Source organism: Ammospiza caudacuta, chromosome 17 (genome assembly GCF_027887145.1).
Source record: "Ammospiza caudacuta isolate bAmmCau1 chromosome 17, bAmmCau1.pri, whole genome shotgun sequence".
Classification (NCBI taxonomy): Eukaryota; Metazoa; Chordata; class Aves; order Passeriformes; family Passerellidae; genus Ammospiza; species Ammospiza caudacuta.
In genome coordinates this window covers 8580512-8603247 of record NC_080609.1, presented here as the reverse complement: position 1 = coordinate 8603247, position 22736 = coordinate 8580512, and the positions used below count along the sequence as shown (strand labels likewise).

At 39.8% G+C, this 22736-nt stretch overlaps 1 protein-coding gene across 1 annotated transcript; it reads right to left on the bottom strand.

Moving 5' to 3' along the window:
* Positions 1-146: 146 nt before the first annotated feature.
* On the bottom strand, positions 147-21838 carry GSPT1 (G1 to S phase transition 1). The gene is made up of 15 exons (XM_058815694.1): positions 21443-21838; positions 11613-11660; positions 11201-11242; positions 10228-10455; positions 9190-9223; positions 8641-8718; positions 7228-7408; positions 6713-6867; positions 5576-5716; positions 4748-4841; positions 4337-4417; positions 3596-3769; positions 3078-3167; positions 2578-2746; positions 147-1885 (listed from the first exon to the last, which is right to left on the bottom strand). Exons 1-15 carry the CDS (start codon positions 21741-21743, stop codon positions 1833-1835), a joined length of 1869 nt encoding a protein of 622 aa, XP_058671677.1. The 5' UTR covers positions 21744-21838; the 3' UTR covers positions 147-1832.
* Between the last annotated feature and the right edge of the window lie 898 nt (positions 21839-22736).

Below are 22736 nucleotides of genomic sequence, written 5' to 3'. Positions count from 1 at the left end.
AACAAGACAGTAAGTTTCCCTGGCTTTTAATTTCTTCATTAGTTTAAGATCCAAGGAACTTTGGGTTTTGTTCACTTGGTAGAAACAACAAAAAAAAAAAGTTACTTTTTAAACCCTGATTTACCAAAAAAATAAAAGCCCAGAGATTTGCAGACATAATAAAATTTATTTAAATTCCATGCATTACGGTAGCTACAAGTGTAGTCATATGAAACTGAAGGACAATAACTTCTTCTGTCCATACAATGTAGCTGTAAGTGAAATGAATGGGAGTTCCACAGTTACAAAGAAACAAACAAAACAAAAAAAAAATCCCAAAAAAGGTAAATCTGTTTCAGTTTTGAGTTTCAATTCAGATACAGTCACTAGACTGCAAATCTTTGGGGGAGAAGAGGGGCTCACCAATTTTACAGCTGAGAATGTTTAGTTTAAGATATTCTGAAGAAGCTCAGAAGATACCTTTTAATAATTATTACTAATGCTCTGGAAAATGAAAAAAAAAATCCCTTAGCCTTCATCCTAATTTGTTAGAATCAGGACAGCAATTGCAGACAGTCCATTTTCAAAGTGCAGCTAAATAGGGTTTTATTATGCAGCTCCTTCAAGTTGTACTGAGTAAGCTTTACTTTGAACCAGTTTTGCTTTAATTTCTCAAGAAAAACTTCACTGGTCCTCATAAGCTTACATTGCTTTTTGATATGCAAAAATTTACAGACTGTGCTTGATTCTGACCCTCCCATATTTCGGTATGTGCAAACTCTTAGGGGTTTAAACAGTCTCTCTCCCTCTCAGTTCAGACTGATCTTTAAAACAGCAAGGATTATCCAGCCCTCTAAATTAAAGACAGGTTGAACTGAGTAATTTATGTAACTGGCACTTTTTAATTGGCCCAGTTCTCCCACAAAATGTAGCTCTTATAAATACTAATAGGCACTATTGCCACAGATTCTCTTATTTTTGCAAGTTTCGCTGATTTACTGGTTGTTAGTATTTTCTGCAGTTAAGAATTTAATAATGCTGAATTTTTATAAAGACACAATATGTACTTCTAGCCTTCAAAATTGACTTCCTGTGTCTAGTAATGATGTTAGGTCAACCTAAATTTGCTGAAGATATTAACAAATGTAAAGCTAATGAAGGTGCCACATTTGCATGAATGTTTTTTAATTTTCAGAATGCATTCAAGAAAGGGAAGGGACAAACCTAATTATTTTAATACAAACTTGGTTGAGTGCCCAATTGCCTCATTTAAAACTGTGTGTGTGGGGAGGCTGAGGAGTTTAGAAAAGTCCAAGTAACCAAATATCTGGGTTACTGGGAAGTTAAAAAGCTAATGCAACTGCGTTACATCCGGATAAAAAACGTTATTCAAAAGCAATTCCAATACCGAAAAAGATTTCAAATTGAATAGTTTATTAACATGGTAGTCATCTTTGTAACATGTGCACACACACTCGCACACTCTGAATGATCTGCCTGGAAAAAAGAGGTCTTAATAGAGATGCTGGGGGAAATTAAACATTAAAAATCCTTTAGATTTTCATAATTATAGGCAATTATGTCCACATCACTTACAAAGCTATTGCCGAATCTTTCCAAGGAAGCAGAATTTGGGAGAAAAAAAAAATTGTTTTTGGGAAAATTCAACAGTGGCATAGCAGAGCTCTCAATATGAGAAAGCTGACATAATGTGGACCTTTGCTGTGAAATTTGTCTTTGCAAAATATGGGGAGAAGTTTATCAATGGGCAGAAAATAAGACGGCGGTGTGAAGTAGGCTTTTGCTGAGTCGATTTTCCTCACAGTATTGTGCGGGGTCTTTGAGAAAAATGCTTAGTCCTTCTCTGGAACCAGTTTCAGAACTTTTCCAATTGCAATGGTCTTACCTAAACCAAGGAGACAAACAGCAGTGTTATATTTACTGTGAAAGGAATGCACACATCTCCAAGAACATGAAAACCTGCCCCAAAGTACAGGCTCTTAAGTATTACAAATCACAGAGAATAAATTATTATGTTGTAGCATCAGTGTATTATAAAAGCATGATAAAGATTTTAAAATAGTAAGCCTGCTATTCTGACAGCAAAGAACACAATGTGGATTGTGGAGAGCCTGCTTCTACACTCATCTCAGGAGAAAGCAAGGCAGAATCACTACCAGATCTGTTTACTATTCTTCAAATACTTTATTCTAAACGCATCCCACAAATCTGTGAGTTTTACCAGGGTGTGCACGTGAAAACCTAACATACAACTCCCCTGATATTTTTCAACTTGAAAAAGTGAAACTATGGTATTCATATTGTAGGTGGACATTCCAGGGCACATTAAAAAAGCACTGCTGGTTATTTTTCAAATCCAGTCTTTTGTTTCACAATGCATATTTCTGTACATTACTCAAAATTCTGTTACTAGCAAGGACTCTGCACAATGACAACAATTTGCCGAGACTAACTCTTCTACTGTTACCCAGAGAGTGATTTCCACTAGATAAGAGCATTTGAATCCCTCACTGCCTGTGGCTCTGAGTCCAAGTAAGCTTTTGCAGCAGTCAGTACCTGCTGCTGAAGCAGCCTTACCCTCATCCCTTAAGGTGAAGCGACCCATCTGAGGGAAATCTTTGAATGTCTCAAGGCAGATCGTTCCTGCTGTCCTTAAACGGGCAATGCAGACTTGATCTTGTTTCACAAAACGGGGCCGTGTCTTACTTTTTTCTCCTGTTTTTTTGTCTACCAAGCAGATTAAGGCCTGGGTAAGAAAAAAATAACAGTTGTAAGTGTTAAAATAAGAGTTATTTTTCTGTTTTATAGAAACAGAATTGGTCTAAGAAAGAATATCCTTACAAACAAATACAAGAAAAAGTTTGCATGGTTTATTCAGTCACAATGTACACCACTTTGCAGAATGCTTATGCTAACAGTTACAGCCATTTTTGTTTGTGTTAGGGCACAACCAAAAATTGCATTCAAGGCTGGAGCTTTGTTGCTTTAGCTCCTCTACAAATTTATGACACGACAGAACTCTTCATCCCAACAACTGGATTGTTTATATTCACATCACAACTTAAAGTGACACTTACTGTTATCTCAACTTCTTCAATACAAGTGTGGATGTGCAGCACTGCATTATAACCTGGGCAGATAATGGATTTGTGCTCAATTATCACTATCTGTAAAACAATTAAAAATAAAAAATGCATTTTTCCTGATTTCAATTATAAAAGAACAGAATAATCAATGCAGAAGTACATTAAAAAGTCTATTGAACAATATACACACAAATTTTTATCAGAGTTAAAATTTTTAACTTTATAGTATGAAAGTAGAAAACTGAAAAACTAGCCTCATAAGGTCTTGCTTTCACCATTATAAGTATCTAAAACTTCATTGAGAAGTTACATTCAAAACAATTTACCTTTTAAAAACTCTAATTAATGATGTCAATGTTAAGTATATATGTTATTGCCCATTTAGAGATGGCAGTGAACAAGAAATCTGAACTGAAACTTCAGCCTACTCAAGTTTTAGATTTGGCAAAACATAAAATATTTCCATGGTTTTTACCCCTCTATACAGCAATTAAAAGTTGTTATTCTACCTGGGCATCAAATGTGCGTCCAGAATGACAAAGGTTGTTGAGATCACAGAGAATAAATCCTGGAAGGATCTCTTCCTCTTCAATTCCCTTCAGTCTGATCTTTAGATTTTCACCTGGGGCTACTGAGTCAGTTTCTACATCATCAGAAAGAATTCCAAGAACTTCCACATTGTGCTTAAAGAAAACAAAAACATAGTTTTTCATTGTGAATATTTTAGTCAGATACAAAATAACTGTAATATAACAGTATTTCAATAAACAATTATATTACAGTTTAAGTTAATTATATTTGGTTCTGTCAAGCTTCAGAACATTTAAAATATTTGAATGATGAATTAGTAATAACTGAATTTTTTAAAAAGATTTTTCAAGTTTTTTTGTTCTGTTTCCCTTTGGGAGAAAGAAAAAAAAAAGGAAAGGGGTGAAAGAAAGAAACTCTTGAGCAATATTAACCCACAGCAGGTAACAGTGGCCAACAAACATGAAATAAAATCCAGTTGAAGTGAGATAATTTGTAGTCCAGCATCTGAGTTTACTAAGGCAGAAGAACCCAAGTTCTGACTGCTGAGGAGCTACATAACAGCCCCTGGCCCCAGAAACATCACCCATGGAAAATGTGAGAGCTTAGCCGCGCTCAACAGAGCAACAGAACATTTTCTGACTTAAAGTAATGAGTATCTTTAAGAACAAAGCTCTTTTTTTATGGTAGTAAATTTTTAAAATATCTAAACCATACCATACCTTGTTTGGCATCATCACAAGCTGTTGTCCTTTGCAAATAGAGCCCGACTCCAGCTTCCCAAGGACCACAGTGCCCATGTCCTTCACAAAGAGAAATCATTACACAGCAATTAAAAACATTTTCCTAAAGAGACTATTTATGATTTACCTCTGGGTTTGATTACTTAACTCTATGAATAACTAGCACCGCTAGACTTAGTATTTTGGAAATTGTTGTCATGGAAGATTACAGATTTTAGGAGTTTCATATAATGCCAAAATTATTTACTTCCCTTCCCTCCTCTATTCTACAGTTGGAAATGTAACATTAACAAAGAAAAAGATACCCTCTAAAAGTACAGTAAATAGTCCATTTACTGCTTTCTGAAAACAGCCTCTTTATACTTTCTGTATTATTATTTTAATCTGTACCTTATATTTATCCACAATTGGCAGCCTGATTGGTCCATCAACTGAACGGTTGAAGTTTGGCAAATTATCCAGGTATGGAATAAATGGTAATCCACTAAAAAAGCAGAAGGCATTTGTTTCAATTCCATGAGCACCCTTCCATTTAAAAAAATTGTTCTAAATGCATAAATGCAGTCCAACAAAAACAATCATATTCATCTTATCATTTAGAAAAATGACCTCTAAGACAGCTGAATCTATTACAGCATCCCATCAGTAGTGTCCACTTTACTTCTACCAACATATCAATATCAACTCAGGAAATGCAAGTTTTTAAGTTACAATACAGGCATATTTCACACAGATTAATTATTCTTTTGAGACTCACAACAGATGTGTAATATATTTCAGCCATAAGCTAGGTCCAAATGTGATTTCCATTAATTGTTTTTAAAGTACACTGAACAATACTGAAAAACATGACATCCACTGAGAGGCATGGCTTGTCCCTAATTACAATACAGCTTCAAGCAAACTGCTCACATCAAACCATTACTCATTCCAGCAACGGCAGCTGCAGCATCACTGGCAAATTCCAGTGCTCGTGAGGCACTGAACTCACACAGCCAGAGAACACTGCTAATATTTTACTGATAATCTTCTGCAGCTTGCAAATGCTTTTCCTTGGCACGTTGCATGGCTGTGTTCTTGTTGCTCTGGCTGTATTTCCTCAAGCACTTTGGCACACAACTACAACATACCACGCTCTGCTACCTCCCAGCTTCACTGAAGCATTTACTTTTATTGGAATATAGCAAATATTCAAGTTGCTCAATTTAAGATACATACATATACCAAGGACAGAATTCTGACTGTTCTTTAAGGTTTGCTCCAGTCAGTCCTGAGCAGGGCATGAAATGAATGTCCTTTTTGGGATTGAAGCCAACTTTCTTCAAAAATGGCACCAGTTTCTCTTTACATTCCTCATATCTATTAAAATGACAAGCAGATCAAGGTAAATTCCACTTATTCCAGCATAACATAATCTTGTGCTTTAAAAAACATGCAGACATTTCAGTTCCATCATTTAAGTTACCGTGTGAGCAGCAAGCAAGCCTAATTAAGATCTGGAGGTCCATTTGCATCTCCTCCCCAGCCTTCCAGCACAGCTCAGTATTGTGTGTTCCCCTATTCCCCCTCATTGCTCTGCCCCATAAAGCATCATCAGTGCCCTGCCCACACTGCAGTGACAGGGCTGGGGAGCAGCAGCACCAGCTGCAACTGCTTAAAGCAAGAGATCCAAGCCAGCACAGCAGGACAGACCACAGACACCTCCTGAGGTCAGGCTCCAGGCTGGCACTGCAGCACTGCCTCAGTCTCCTACAACTAGGTTTAATTTATTTATTTCTATCACACTGCCTCCTCTCAGTTTGGGGTGAATTCAGTAATGTCAGAAGGCTGGGGCAGGACCAAGACAGAGAATGGGGTGTGCATCTGTCTCTTAGTGCAGCAGGTTGACATTCCAAGGTTGAACAGGCCCTCATGGCTTCCCACTAAAACTTCCACAATTCTGGGCAGAACAAACAGCAGCTTCTCTCACAACTCTGGCAAACTCACAGGTAGAACACACAGCAGCTTCTCTCACAACTGTGGCAAACTCAAACAATCACTTCCTTTTTCAGACTCAGTATGAAGTTTCCAAGTCAACAATTAAACTATCCTAGAATGCATGAGGGTTTGTTAGGTATGTCTGCATGGATCCAAGCAGTTGATAGTGAATGTTTGAGTGTAGAACTTCCAGCTTTATTGAGAAGCACTGTCCTGGGCACTGAGCTTCTGGTTTTCCTGCCAGTTTTATAACCTCTGCCTTCAGTCCACCAGTCAACCATCCTTTCAGCAATAATGGGATACAAATATTTCTTTGCCTAGGAATTATTCTATTGTAGTATCTGTCAGAGAAAATTAGTTTTTTAATATTAAACTCACCTTTCATTACTCCAGTTTACAGTTGGATCATCCATTTTATTAATAAGAACTATTAAATGCTTTACACCTGCTGTTTTTGCTAACATGGCATGTTCTCTTGTTTGTCCACCTTTCTCAAATCCAGTTTCAAACTCTCCTTTTCTTGCAGAAATAACCTAATTAAAGATACATATTTTAATAAAGGTTCTACAATTCTCTTAACAGAACAATCAATAATACTGACTTATTCAAAAAACTCTGGGTAGTCAGACCTAGTAAAAGGTTCCAAAATGCACTGGTAGGTTCTCAGTATTGCCCATTAGTTTCTGCATTGACATGTAAAAAATTCACATGACACCTGTGGGCAGCTTTAAGAAGCAGTTAAATTACTCCAAAACTCACTCATCTCAGTAAATGTAACATTTGAAAATTCTGCCTGCTGAAAGTAAACAAAAGAATAAAGAAGTAAACAAAATAAAAATCAGAAGCTTAATTCCACAGCATATGCAAAGTAAAAGTATCTGATTTCTCCTTACCAGCACAGCAAGATCAGCTTGAGAAGCCCCACCAATCATATTTGGAACAAAGCTCTTGTGTCCAGGAGCATCTAAAATAGTGAAGTGTTTCTTCTCCGTTTCAAAATAGGCACGACCCACTTCTACTGTTTTACCTTTGTCTCGTTCTTCTTGGTTTGTGTCTAAGGCCCATGAAAGGTACCTAAAAAATCCCAACCCAAACACTCTGTTGTTGTATCAATTCTTATTACATTTATATACAATTTCTTAGTCATAAGGGACATTTTCTCTTACTTATTTTAACCACCTCAGCATTGCTAAATGTAAAGTCACTACTGGTCTTGGAAATACTGAACTGACTCATTTGTGTGTACAGTGAGCTGCAGAGCCCATTGCCAGCTCTCCTTCACACAACTATAAGGATTAATTTCTAAAAATTCTAATAAACATGTTTCATTTTCTAAGTTCTTCAGCTGTGATCTAACCTCACATAATTTAAACTTTGCCTCAGTCTCAGAAAAACCTCAGGATCAAATACAAAATAATTTTTCCTTCTCAGCATAATTAACTAAAACATTAGTTCTGACTTGCACACATTATTGAGAATTATAAGTACTAGTTCTCATTTATTTGCACATATTAAGCAGAAGTTGGCTATGAAATAGACACCATCTTTATTCACACTATCTTTGATTGATTTTCATTATACAGACTCTTGTCCCCTCCTAATAATTTTTTCCCCTGGCTAACAACAAGTTAGCTTTCAGTTAGGTAAACTGAAATTAAAAGAAAAAATAGCTACTTAGATCCTTCAGGTTTTGTGAAAACTGGTGACTATAAAGAAAAAAAATGCTCTACTAATGATAAAAAGTGGTAATAACTCAACTGAACTAGTTTAGCACAGTAATATTTTTTGCCATTAACAGCAGCCTGTAGCCATCCTTAGCTTTGGTTTTGTAGTGACTGGGGGTGTCTGAGGGGATGCTGCTTGCACAGCAGTTGCCTGGTGAAAAGAACCATGTCACCCTTTCTATTGCCCTTCACACAGGATTCAGTGAGTTCAGGTCCATGCCCATCCCCTGAGGATGCTCTACCCTAGGGAAGTCTTTAACTGCTCCTTTTCCAGAGCCCTCTGAACCCCTTTTATCCTCCAGCCAAAAGGAGAAAGCTTTCAAAAGGGAAATCAATTTTGCAGGAGTTGTTTGAAGCAGAAATGAGGCTGCTGCATGTGCTGTATATACTCACTGCCCTCACAAAACCAACCAACCAAAAAAACAACAACAAAACCCAAACCAAACAAGAGGCCACAAAAAGTCCACCCAGGACAAGAGCACCATCGTGCCTGGAGGAAGCCAGGGCTGCTGGGACAGAGACTAAAACCAGTTTCATTGCAGTAAAGGGCAAAGGGTGCTACTATCTTCACAAAGCTCATACCATGTTTCTCTGTTTTTTTCTTTAGCTTCTCTTTCATATTTTTCAAGTGTTCTTTTGTCAACCATTCCTGTCAAATACCTAAGGAGAGGGAAAATAAACGGGCAATTTTACACAAAGCAGAAAGGTATTTCCAAATAGTTACTTATACAATCCCCACAGACTATTGTGATTGGGAAATGAAGATATGAATTTTTTTAAAATCTTCACAGAAAGGACAAAGTTTAACCAATGGTATAAAGCTGTTTCAAATTTCATTTTAAAATACAAAGAAAAACAGCCATGCTCTAAGAAAGTGATTAATTTTAAAAATTTGATAATGTTTCTTTTTGCATAGTTGCTTCTATTAAATGAAAATCCTATAGCAATAATATTAATGTGCTGGAATTAAGAAATTCCAAAGACAGTAAGTACCTCAATTGACAGGGACAGAAACATTGTTATAAAAGTATTAACATATGCTGATTAAAGCCACAAAGAAAATATTACTCATTCTAATTGAAGTTTTTTAATTCACAAGAACGGGAAATATAAAAATTAAAGTTTCCTTACATTATTTGTCCTCCAATAGTTGACTTGCCAGCATCTAAAATAAAATTAATTCAAGTCATCAACAATGTAAAATTCTAGAAACAGCAGACCATTATGAACTAAGTAATCTAGTTTGTTTCCAAAGGATTTATTTTTTGAACCACAGTCTCAGTTTTTGGAAGCATCTTGCACTTTCCCTTGTTCCTATTATAATTTGTCATCAATTAAATTACACCAAATTTTGAACATGCTGTTTTCATATATATAAATTCAGCATTATCCATAACAAAACCCCCTCAGCAAGCAGTGATCAGCTAAAGCCAGGGTCAAGAGTGGGAAGCTCTTGCAAAATCCCTTTCCCTGCTTCCTTTATCCCTTGTCCCTAACTTGTGTGGGCTGCTCTTCAATATTGGGCTGTACCTCTGCCCACAGCCCCTTTACTTTATGTGACTCTATTCTGAATTTACCCAAGGACTCAAGTTACAGTACCTTTAAGGTGGCAAATAACTACAGAAATGAAAAGATGGAATTTACTGTATAATTTGTGATTCAACAATTCTGCTCTACTTCTGACACCACCCAAGTTTTTATGACGCTTGTTGAAACTATTAAATGAAAATATTTTGCTATAAATGCTTCTTTTAACCATGAATTATATTAATGTATTGCTGTAACTCTACTAATTTTAGTATTCAGAATAATAATTTTTGAATCTAATAGCAAGAACCCTAAAATAAGCAGAAAAGAAGCACCATATTCTGATTTTGTTCTTCAGATCATAAATACAGATATATCACTTGAGCACTCAACAGGAGCAGTTACTTGAGAACTCATGAACACAGGCACTGTTGTGTCCAAGAGAACACACTCTACCTTTGGCCCTCTACCCCTGAAAGACCTTTAAATTTTTCCTTTTCCAGAGCAGCTTCATTAGAACGAATGCTCCTGTGAGCCTCCAGACATGGTGAATACAAAGAACAGCATTAATTTCTAATCCTCTGAGTTCTAGACAGTACACAACAGACAGATCCAAGTACTTCACCTTCCCTTAAAACTCACCTACGTGTCCAATGAATACTACATTGACGTGCTCTTTTTTAGGAGCACCTGGAGGTGCTACCACAGATTTCGGTTTTGGTATCTCCTCCTCCTCCTCCATCATTTCCTGAGCGCTCTCTTCAGAAGGCCCCGCATCCCCTGCAGGGCCACCTCCAAGCTCTGCTTCACTGGGCTCTTCTTTGTGGTCCCATGACTCCTCTGGGGACATTTCTGTCTCTCCATTTTCCACTAAAAATGAACCAATTAGATATATTCAAATAGATAAAGGAATTAACAAGAATTAAAAGGGGAAAAGCCCCTGCCCCAAAGGCACAATCACAAAGCTACCAGGTCTGTTAACATTTTCCTATAGGAAAAGGGAGAACTGCTGCTTGCTTCTGATTAGTACCAGGAGCTTCCAAGCCAGCTTGTGTGCTGACATAAGAAATCTAGGATATAGAAACTTCTGTTTTAACAAGGCAACAATTTTACAAAGAAAAAGCAAATCTGAAGATCTACTCAGACCAGCACAGTAGTCTGAATCCACAGACACACACTACCATATGTTTAGAAAGCAAAGGAGAGGGATTATAGTTTAAGTTCACTCCTAAGCCTTATAAAAACAATAAGAAACATACAATTTCTATGTTCTGATTGTTCACTTTGCTGACCACTTTAAAGTTTTTTTGCTAATCACCATTCCACACATGTTAATGGAGCTATTTGGTAATATGAAATTATTTTTTAATAAAGCACTCATCATTTTACAGTGTCCAAGCAATCCAGTTGCAGCTCTCAATGCACAGTAGTGTTCAATTACCTCTTTCCTCACCCAAGTATAAAGATACAAATAGTCATCCAAGTATAAAGTACAAATAGTGTACTTTGTTGTAAGAGTAAAGGCTCTACTATTTTGTTTGCAGTGATTCAGCAAAAGCACTGCAGTAGTACATTATAGTATTTTCACACTAAAAAGGAACAATTCTCATCTTACCAACAGACTCTGAAATTTCCATGTTAACAGCAGCATTTGAACCTAGAAAAAAAAAAGGGGTGGAAATGAATCATTAGACACATAGTTAGCATGACAGTAATCAAGAACAAAGAAAAATGAGTGACTAAATGAATAAAAGGATAGCTCAGATATTTTGGCACTTGCCAAAGCTTTTTAATATACAGGTTCATTTCAAAAATTTTGCTTCATACTAGCTTTATGATCTTCTATAAGCCACTTTATGAGCCTTTCCCAACTGCCTATGAAACTGTAAATAAATACAGATAATCACATTGCCTTACAAGAGTAGTATGAGTATAATGAAGATTGGAAAAGGTTCATAGAGATTTAAAAGAGATTATTTGCAATAATTTTTAAAAAATCATGTAATGAAGATCACAAAAACAACTACCTTCACAAGAGGCTGTCTGCTCCTCTGGAGAAGGCTCTACAGGTGCACCTGCAGAGAAAAAAAATTTATCTTTTAAAGTACAATGATATGACCAATTTCCAAACTTTGCCATAAAAGACCATCTCCCAACTTTATTGCAAGAATTGTGTGGAAAGAATAATGACTCCCCTCCCTGCCAAGTGGTACTAAACACAGTCTCCAAGCACAAATACTGCTAAAGAGCACTGCCTAGACATGGTGAAAATAATATACCACTTCTAAAAACAAGCCATTTTCCCCCCTGAATGGAAAGATACACTTAAAGCAAGCAATTTTCTATACACAGTATTTTACTTGCCCATCCTTTCTGAGCATGCTGGCTGTTGGTAAGTGTTAGTGTCTAACTGGTGTTCAAAAATAGCAGAGCAGTTTCATTGTATCCAAAGACACAATGTGGTGTCACAACTGCAGGGGAAGGGTCTTACAGCCATGTCTACACTATTCTTGTGCCTCATTTCCATTAAATGTTGAGTAGAAAATAGAAACAAGCTATTAAAAACAAATTCTTAACGTCTTCTGTAGTTTTTAAGGTCAGGAGATGACAAATTCATTCAGATGTCTGGTAAGTTTGCCAGTCCCCTTAAACACCAGAGCACAGTTCCATTACGTGGAAGGCAATCCCACTGGTCATGTGCCTCTATCAAAGCCACAAGGATGGTTTGTCTGACAAATTACTCAACCCTCTCATGCACTAAACCATGCCACTATATTTTATGCTGAGGTGTAACAATTTATAAATCCACTAGGAGTGATACATTGCAATTAACGCAGCACTCAATGTTTTGGGACGTTATTTCACGTGATCAAGGGGCCTTCTATAACTATACATAAAACCTTAACCTATTTAGTTTTCTCTTGGTATAAGTTCAACTTCATCATGCTTTGAAACAAGTTATCTTTTTTTTTCAACCACATACAAAATTCATACCCTCTGTTTAGCTGTACTCCAGCTCTCCTTCAACTGAAATCTGAACCCAGATCTTAGAGCATCACTTGCTCTATACGCATGATGGGACCTAAAGATGAAACAAATCCCCTGAAAAGAACAAAGGCACCCAGAGAAGGAGCTGCTCCTAAGCCTCTTTGCTTTCACACTGTTTGCGTATTTGCTGCAGACTCCTGTAAAGTGGAGCAGCGCTGGGAGAGCTGGCAGGGGGCCAGAGGACAGGGCTTTGCAGGCAGGGTGAATGTGGGTCACAGCACAACAGCCAGTGGCCAGCAGCAAGGCAGGGAGGGGGCACAGAATGCCCAAAGGAAAGCACTGCCTGCACTCCTGCCCTGGATCACACATGAACAGCAGTGCCCAAAGGAAAGCACTGCCTGCACTCCTGCCCTGGATCACACAGGAACAGCAGTGCCCAAAGGAAAGCACTGCCTGCACTCCTGCCTCAGATCACACATGAGCTACACTCCCCAAAACAAACCAACCAGGCTTGAAGAGAATGAATTCATAGAGTCAGTAAAAGCAGAAGAATAGAATACCCCTAGATCCTTTTAAAGAAATGGTCTATCACTCCCATCTGGCAGCTGGAAAAGACTCCCAGCAGCCCATTTCTGAGCGGGGTAAGCAGGTGGCACAAAATCTAGGTATGAACCTAGAGCCTCCATTTTGTAGCACATCAGAAGATTGTTGGCTATTTCACACATACTGTGGTTGGGATGCATAAATATTTTAATTACAAGATCATTTCAACAAGCTTTTGATTTCACTCCAGAAGTTTGTCTGTAATGAAAAATGTATCAAATGGCAATATTAATGCACTTGCCTTGGAACAGACGTTCTGTGAGTGGTTGGAGAGCTAGTTAATTTCTGAGAAATATACTGTCAGTCAAAACCATTCATAGAAACTCCGTTTTTACTTTCTGGTCTGCAATACAGCAGGTATGCAGACAGGAAAAACACTTCTTCACAACTAACAGAGAAGAAGTAGAATAAAAATTTCCTCTGTAGATTTTGTACAGGCCTACCACACAAGAGTCAGTAAGACAGTTTGGGCATGGATGCTAAAGAGTAGCAGTGCCACACAGCCAGGGGGGAACAGACAGTCAGCTATAACCACAGCCTTTTATTAAACTCTGGTCACCTTGGCACACAAGTGGCAGACATGCTTTGGAAGAGGACACTGAATTGTATCATTGTATACTGTTTCTTCAAAGCAGAAAGAAACAAACCACTCACTAAAAAAAATTATTGTTAAGAAACCAAGTAAATAAAGAAACTTAATTTCAAAACTAACACGCTCTAAGTGAAAAAACCCCCCACTCTCCACAGTAAATGTTTACTTCTGATAAACAATTTCAGGTTATGTCAGGTTATTTCAGACAAAGGCTCAGATTTACCATCCTCTGTGTGGAAGTGAACAGATTGCCTGAAATGTGCCTTAAGACCATCATCTGAAAAGAAGGATGCAATCCTACTGCTTCCCTAGAGCACAGGGTCTGTCACCTCTTCTCATCTGTGAAGATCATCCAGACAGGAATCTTTCATATGAGAGGGACTCAAAATGTACTTTGTAGCAAATCTGGTTTTAAAGTCAGGACATGCCTTAAGTAATGCCAATTTTTAAATGCCTCAAATTACTGGGTTTGTGCATGACAAGCAGCTGTAGGATTTTATACCTAACCATCTCCATCTCTCCTTCAAGCCCTAAGTCAAGAACTGCTGTTGCAACCTTATCCATGGTATTACAGGGACTGAGTGGCTTTAGTCCTGCTCAACATCACAGCCTTAGGACATTTTTTGGAATATCTCTGTTGTCAATGCCAAGGGCAAAAATGGATACAGATGCTGCATTTATCTACTGGTGCCATCAGACAATGACATTATGTAATTCAGAGTCTTGTCTAGAAAAGGTAATTGCAGGGATTTTTTAAATGTAAAATTCACTGGAAGAGTATGTACACTACCAATATAGAGTCCAAAATTGCACAACTTGTAAAACACAGTGACTGATGTCTTTAAAATACATCTCATGTCCTAAAGAATCCACTCTGCCTACTTCATTCACACAGCATTCTACTACTGATAAGTTTGTAGCATATCACACCAAGTTTTGTACTTGTTTGCATTTCTGTTGTAGAATAACCAAAGCTGCACAAGGACAACAAATTTGAAGTTATCATCCAACCTCTGAAAATATTGTTTTACAAGACTATAAGCTAGGAACTTTGCAGCACTAACATATTAGAATGCTTGTAGATAAACAATAGAAAATTGCTCTTTAAATTTATATTAGAATGTAGCAAGTTTTTCATACCTAGAACAGGTACAGCTGATAGGAATCAATATTAGAATAGTGGCTATTAAAGTCAAACTCAATCACTAAGCAATAGTGACAACCTCCATCTTTACACAAAACTCAGTGTTTACCAGATGCCCAGAAAAAGCTGATAAAGGTCTCCACACAAGTAAGAACTGCCCAGTGGTTAACTGATAATTCCTGAACATCAGTTACCTGAACCACAATGCAAATGCATTCACAGAATTAATGAGAGGCATCAATTTGGTGCAATACACAGCAGCACTCAGATCCAGCCTGCTCTGCTGCTGGAGTGATAAGAACCCAGACAGGACTGGAACTGGACAGCTGGGGTAGGCTACAGAGTTAGAGAAACTGCACCACACAGCAGAGAGATTAAAAAAAAAAAAAAGTAAAAAAATAAAAAAGACAAATTCAGCCTGAAATATCTTCTCTACAAAACTTAGATGCCTGTACAGTGAATTTGTTACTGCTTCTCTAATACAGGCATCAAGTCCCTTCACAGGAATTCCTGAAGAGTGAAGAAACACATGACACCCACCTTAGGATTCCCATCACCTTTTACATGTGTAATTCCAATACCTGAGTTCAGAACATCTTTACACAATAGTCACACAGTCTCACCAGTTTTCATGCATTACATAACAGATGTTTGCCCCCCTTTTTTAAAATGAAAGCATAAAGGGAATTACAGCAGAGTAAAAAAATAAAAGTCTGCATCAAACACACAGCACGAAAAGTACAATAAAAAAAGCCCCAAGAGATTCTTAGATAACAATAACACACAAAAATTATGTCAAGCACAAATAAAGCTAAACAAAATGCTTTATATTCAATACTTAAAATTGTGCAGAAAGAAAAGGTTTTCAGGAGTTCACTGTAAGGCAGTTGTTTTGAAAGTTAAACCCAAAATTATGTTCTTCTCTTTGCTCTGCTTTATAGCCCCAGCTTCACCAGTGGACACACCAGTTTTTAAAATGCATCAATGCAAAAGCAGCTTTAATAGTTTAACTTGACTCTGTAAAATTCACAAAAAAAAATTAGCACTTGTTTCATATTCACAGGCTTTAATTAGGTGCTAGCTTAGTAAAAGACCCACCTTCTTCCTTCCCCACTGAGGACACACCTTAAGCTTATCTTATCTAAACCTGACATGCTCCTTAACAACTAAGTTTAAGAAAGCTTATTGGGATTTTCAGGGAATGTACTGAAGTCCTCTTCTGCTTAAGGCCAAGTATTTGTGCTCAGTTGATAACTTGATTTTTAAGACAGATAATCAAGAAACCAAGCTCAGTACTTCCACTCTGACAAAAATCTCTCATAACCCAGTATCTTTAGCATGACTCATATTTTTAGTATTGCATCTTCTGTCCCAAACTAACTTTTGTAATGAAATACAATCACTGTCATTTTCCCATAGACCTCTTCAAAACATAGTCATTAATTTAATGGATTAAATTACAACTGCTTTATTCCTTCATAATAAAAACCACAAAATAAAATCATCTTTCTATCCTGGCTTCATACAATCAGCTGCTTCTTTTCCTTGCATATCTCTCATCACAAAACAGGAGAAAAATGCCAAAATTCCTTAAGTAGAACTGTAAAACCAGATTATAAATAGAATCCAAGAATTATCCCAAATTATTTCTGTGCTCATTTTGATAGAGCAAGCAAGTTTTAAGATAACACCACGCTTTCAAACACATTCAGCAGTAGCCCAGAGCAGAGTGCCACACACATGGCCAGCAGGCTGCCTCAGCCCCCAGGACAGTCCATGCAGGGCACAGCTGCCTCCCAGGGGTTTGTGTGCCATTTACTGGAGTCATGCAAGGCCATGAGGGTGATTATTTTAACAGGAGCAACACAATCCTGGCCACCTTCCTGGGGGCACTTCAGATGTAGACAAAGGACATCTGTGTAACACACTGGCACCCTGAGTGCCCCACACAGGTATGTTCTACCTGACCACCCAGCAGTGCCAAGACATCCAGCCTCTCTCTGCACTCAGTTTCACAAGTGGCTGCACAGCTCACCTGTCTAGAGAAGCTGATACAGAAGACTGCTCTAGATAGACAAGTGCCAACTCAAATAAGATTTTCAGATAAGAATTTATCCCATATGCTGGCACTGACAATACAACCCTGATTTGCTGCCATGGGAGCAGTTCAAGTTTGCAGTTCTGAAGCATTAACAGTAACATTACCAGCACGGTGAGGAAATCATCAGCACAGGGCTGTTCCAAGGCTGACATGGAAAACCACATAACCCTTAAACCCAACAGCTTCTTGAACTGTGGGCTGCTGTCTTAGACAAGCCTTTCTCAGCAAGTTCATATGCAAAGAGAAGTTCTTGAGGACTGAGATGTTGAAGAGTCTCCCAGTGTAAAATGAGATATCAGGCTTTAGAGAACACAGTGGTACAGATAACTCATCCTGCTCTGGAAACTACAGGTTTCAGAACTGAATTAGATGATACTGAAACTCCACCTCTTGTGTCTGACTGACATATGGACGTCCCAGCTGCTACAAGGTCAGAAAAAATGAGGGCAGGGAAAAGCAGGAAGAAAAATGTTATATCCATTTATTTACAGCACTTCAAGGCTGAGGATGTCCAGCTGCTTGAATTGAACTGCTTCAGGAGTGACTACTGCAGGCAAGTGAGGATATTTAGGGAGTGAAGCAAACAGGGGCACTGAATCTTAAGCCAGATGTTTGCTTGGCTCAGGACTGTAGGGGCAAGTTGTTTCAACTGTAGTCATTAGCAAAGATGTTTAGACATTAATTTGAAGTGATCAAGAGAACTACCAAACTAAACAGTAGCCCTAATACCACCAAAAGGACAAATGCTTTCCTTACACCCACTGCTGCATGTCACACTTTTTATTCTTATTACTTTATACTAATGATGCTTTTTCTCTTGCTACTACCACTGCATACTTCAAATGAGTGAACAATTCAGGCTGGAAGGGATCCCAGGAGTTAGCTAGTTTAGTCTCCTGCTCCAAGCAGAGTCAACAGTGAATACTTAAAAATTATTTCTGAAAAGAAGAACTAACACAAAATATAATAAAGACCATACAAGGAAGCTGTGATAAATGTTACCAAGAATCCTGTGAGTATTCAAGAACTATGACAAAAATTGAACCACAAAAATGCAGATTGATGCTGCATTTTCAAAAATATTTTGATTCTCTCACACCCAATTAAAAAGAAAAATAGAAATCTTATTAATTGGAAGTTGGTGGTAATTATTCCCTCTGAACCGTGCTTTGATACAGAAACAAAGAAAAATATAATTGTCTGCTACATATATCTACAAAATTAATGAAACATAGTACAAAAAGAAGTCATAGAAGCTGAAGAACAGTGAGGTTGCAAGGCACAGATGTGACTATGAAGGTTTAGAGGCCCTAACACAATCCACAGTCATTTCATTATCACACATGGCCTTAATTGAGTCTGCTAGTCCAGCAACTGCCAGAGTCTCCCCAGAAGTACAACGTGTCTGTGACACCCTCCCAGTCCACCTGGCACAGAACTGTGCTGCAGCCTTGGTTTTCTGTCTGTGACAGCCATAAAGTCTTCATTTCACATTTCCGACAGAATTCAACAAAGAGAGATTTGACACAAATGAGTTTGACTTGGACACAATTTGATAAATGCAAGTCCTCATAGCTACAACATTTAGAACATACTGGTTTTAGTATATTCCTTAGGTTCAAAATTATAAATAATATGCTTTTCCCATATAATCAAATGATAGTTTCAGAATTATTTTGGAATTAAATTATCTCTGAGCATAAGTTATATTAGTGGTACACATCAGTCAGGTTTCTTCCTAATACACAATTTCCAATCAAAAGAAAGCATGTGTAAACCAGTTTGAAAGTAAGCTATTAGGAATGCAGGTCTCAGGAGTTTCCCAGTTTTAGAAAGTTAACATCTTATTCCATAAATGGCTTCTGAGAGTGCTCCTTCTGTGCTCTAAACATAAATGACAGGAATCTTATTCAAATTACTAGAAACATTAAGTTAGTGTGCATGAAAGGAAACACTATTACACACTGCAGCCACACAATGGAATCAGTCCTGTGGAATTTTTATATGCCATGCTGCTACTTTACATTTATCCTGATCTATGATGGCCTTTGAATTACTAAGGAATTATGACTTGAGCAAAACCTCACCAAGAGAAAGTTCCAAGAAGAAAAGCACTACTAGAACTTCACTTCAGGCCACTGAAATTCCTCAAGTGACACCCAACTTTTTAGATTTCTTAAGGTTTAGATGTATCAAGACTAATTTAGGTTCTTCCCACTACAAAGTCTGTAATGAAGAATGAGTGTCACAGAGCACCTAATTCCCTATGGGAACAAAAGCCAACTGGGCTGCTGAAAAGTAACTTATTCAGCACCACTGTCTAATCACATGTTGTTCTGACTTATTTCCAGAGCAAGCTCCACCTAGTTCTTCCAGCCAGGAAAGTAGTTGTCACCTTATACAAACATCTGCAAGGAGAAGATGTCAATTATCTTCTGCAACCAAGCAAGCAGACCTGGAGCAGCACCTAGCAAGTACAGTATTCCAGTTAGGAAAGAAATAGAATTTTTTAACCTAAAGTTTTTTTCTGCCTAATCTTAGGGATATTGAAGCTACTTAGAAAAACTGAAAATCCTAAACCTTAAAGAAGATATAGCAATCAAGGTAAATTCAAGCCAGGTAGATTCTAGCACTGTGTAGGAAATGTACTCAGCAATGAAGACACAAAGCAAAGCTATTCTGATCATTCCAGATCATCAGACAGTTTTCAAGCTACTCCTGATTTCTGGAAAGAAGAAGCTCATCACAGGTTGAAGAAGTAGCAAAAGAGTGGAGAAAGGGAAAGTGAAGAAAAAATGAGTAGGTGAGGAGATGTAGTTTGAATTCCTACAAACAAAAATAACTATAGAACACCTTAGATGAAACATTAATGAAGCAGCCAGGAAAAAAAAATCAAAATAATTCTAATAATATTCAAAACACTAAAAAAATCTTTCAGTATTGATTACATAGCTAAAAACCCCAAACTTTTGATTCAGGTTGCAATATCTGAAAAATACAGGAATGGATTTTGAAGACCATGTGTTCATCACAGCCCCAAGCTACCCAGTCTACATCTGTGAACTTTAACATGTACCTTTATTCTAAATGGAATTCAAGAGTCTGCCCACGGCTTCTCTGAAGTTTATTTTAATGCACTTAGACACTACTTGCCTGCACAGTAAATGAGCTATAACTTCTGCTAAAAATCAGGAGTGCTGAACAGCTGTAGAGAACATATAATCTAACATAAGGGACAGGTTAATATTCTGTTACAAAAATATTAAAATGTCATATATAAAAGTTACAGATTTTAGTTGTTCACAACTATTAACTTTAGATACTAGGGAGATCAAGACCAATTAATATATTAAGGAAAAACACAATAAATAATAAGCCACAAACAACAGGAAATAAGGCCAACATAATGTAACAAGTAGTGTCTATAGTGAAATAAAATTACTAGATAAATACCTGAAACACTAGCTTGTTTCATATTATACCAATAGGGATGCAGAAAATTATAGGAAAATTAGGAAAATCTCAAACTCCTTAGCTGCAGGAGTGACATTAAAATACTACCACAAAGTTAAGCAGCATGTCTGATGTTTGGAAGAACCTTCAGTTTGGAGCTGAAAATGAAAAAGTAGGTCTCCTTTAATTTCCCATATGCAAAGTAAATCTAGTATAAATATTGGCTGGGCACACAAAGATCCTTTGAAATTAAAAGCAGGGTAAATTTCAGGTTATTCCATTAGCTGAGGCCAGCTGGACAAAACTCCCTTCCCTACTAATCCTTTATCGGCATTATGTTAAGAAAAAAATAAATTACTTGAGATAATCTTCAAAAAGACATTTAAGATACATCTGAGGCACTGGTGGCTGAAGCAGTGCTTTTCTCCCCAGCAACACTAAATTTATTACCTCCAAAATCTTCGACAACTCCTAGAGTGTAACATGTTATATATTATATACATTACATATATTATATTGATTTTATGTATAATAGGAAGAGCAGAGCTATGTAGTTTTTTCCCATCACGGGCCGCCCTTTGCGAGCAAAGGTCCCCGCGAAACGCACCCGGGACCCTCAGGGAGCCAGAGCCCCCCGGTTCCTGCTGCTCCCCGGGCAGAGCCCCGCGCCCGCGGCCTCCCCCCGCCGGGGCCCCCCGACCCCGGGGCTGCCTCGGCTCCGGCAGCGAATCCCCCGCGGTGCCGCCGCCGCCCCCTGCCCAGCCCCTGCCCCGGCCGTGCCCCTCCCGCCCGGGGACCCTCCCGCGGCCAGACCCGCACCGCCCCCGGCCCGGCCCGGCTCCTCGCCCGCCCCGCGTGGCCCTTTCCCGGCCGCCGCGGGCCCGGCACCCCCGCCCCGCTGGCCCCGCGCCCTCCCAACATGGCCCCCATCCCTCCCTGCCTCCCTCGCCCTCCGCGGTGCCGGCCCCGCGGTTACCGAGCGGCGGCGGCGGCGGGAGGCCGGGCGGGGGCGAGGGCGGCGGCAGGCCGGGCGCCGGGCCGCTCCGCAGGAAGGACGGCACGAACTCGGCGGCGTGGACGTTGGGCACGAAGGGCTTGGCGTTGACGTTCAGCTGCCGGCTGAAGGCCGCCCCGAGCAGCTCCTGCTGCGCCTCGGCCTCCGCGGCCGGCGGGGCGCAGCCCGGGCCGGCGCCGCTGCCCGGCTCGATGTCCGCCTGGTCCCAGCAGTCGGGAGCCGAGTCGCTGCTGCTCCCGCTGCCGCTCCCGTTCGCCTCCATTTTGTGGCGGCCCCACAAGGCTCCGCGGCCCCGAAGCGTCTCCCGGGTGAGGGGGGAGCCGGCGGCGGCACCGACTCAGCACTCGCTCCGCCGATTCCGCGTGTGCTCCGCCGCCCCGACGCGAGCGCAGTGTGGCCTCTCGGGCCGCCGTACCCCCTCCCGGCAGCCTCTGCTACCGCCATCGTAGTAGTTTTTATCTCCCCCGGCCCTCCTCCTGCCGCACGTCCGAGGCTCGGCGCAAGAACTACAGTACCCGTCATACCACGCGCGCGCACTCGCGCCCCCCCTCCCGAGGACAGACGGGAAATGGAGTTGCCTGTGTTACTTGCTCGCTCAGGAACTGCAACTCCCGGCGGTCCCCGCGAGCGCCGTGCGTCCCTGCCGGCTCCGCCCCCTTTTCCAGGGGGATGCGGAACGCGGAGTTGGCGCGAACGCCTCAGGCGGGACCGGAACCGCCCGGGTCAGCGCCCAGCGGTGCCAGAACACACCGAACCCGTCCTGGGGAGCTGAGGTGCACGGGGACAGGACAGGCGGGACCCGAACCGCCCGGGTCAGCTCCCATCGCTTCCCACCGAACCCGTCCCGGAGAGCTGAGGCGGCTGCAGCGCTCCCGGGGAAGCTGGGGGAGCACACGGCGTCCTACGGGATGCAGGAGGGAACGGTGTCCTACCTGTCCAGCCAGAAGTGGACAGGATGCAGGGAAAGTTCCAATTTTGGTCATCCCATAGGACGCTTTCACTTGGTTGCTATCATGTAAAAAAAGCCCATCCAGTTAAGCCAGAGTCAGTAGGACTTTGCAAATACTGAGGCCCTCCCTCCACTGGTATGACTCTTAGAAGTTTTTAAAACAAAATCTCAACAAACAAACCCAAAAAACATGGCTTGAAGTTAAGTATATTTGGAGGCAACAGCGCAGAACAGAGGGGAAACAAGTAGATTTTGGTTGTGGCAGCATTTTGTCTCATAAGGTACAGTGTGTTTAAAACTACACAA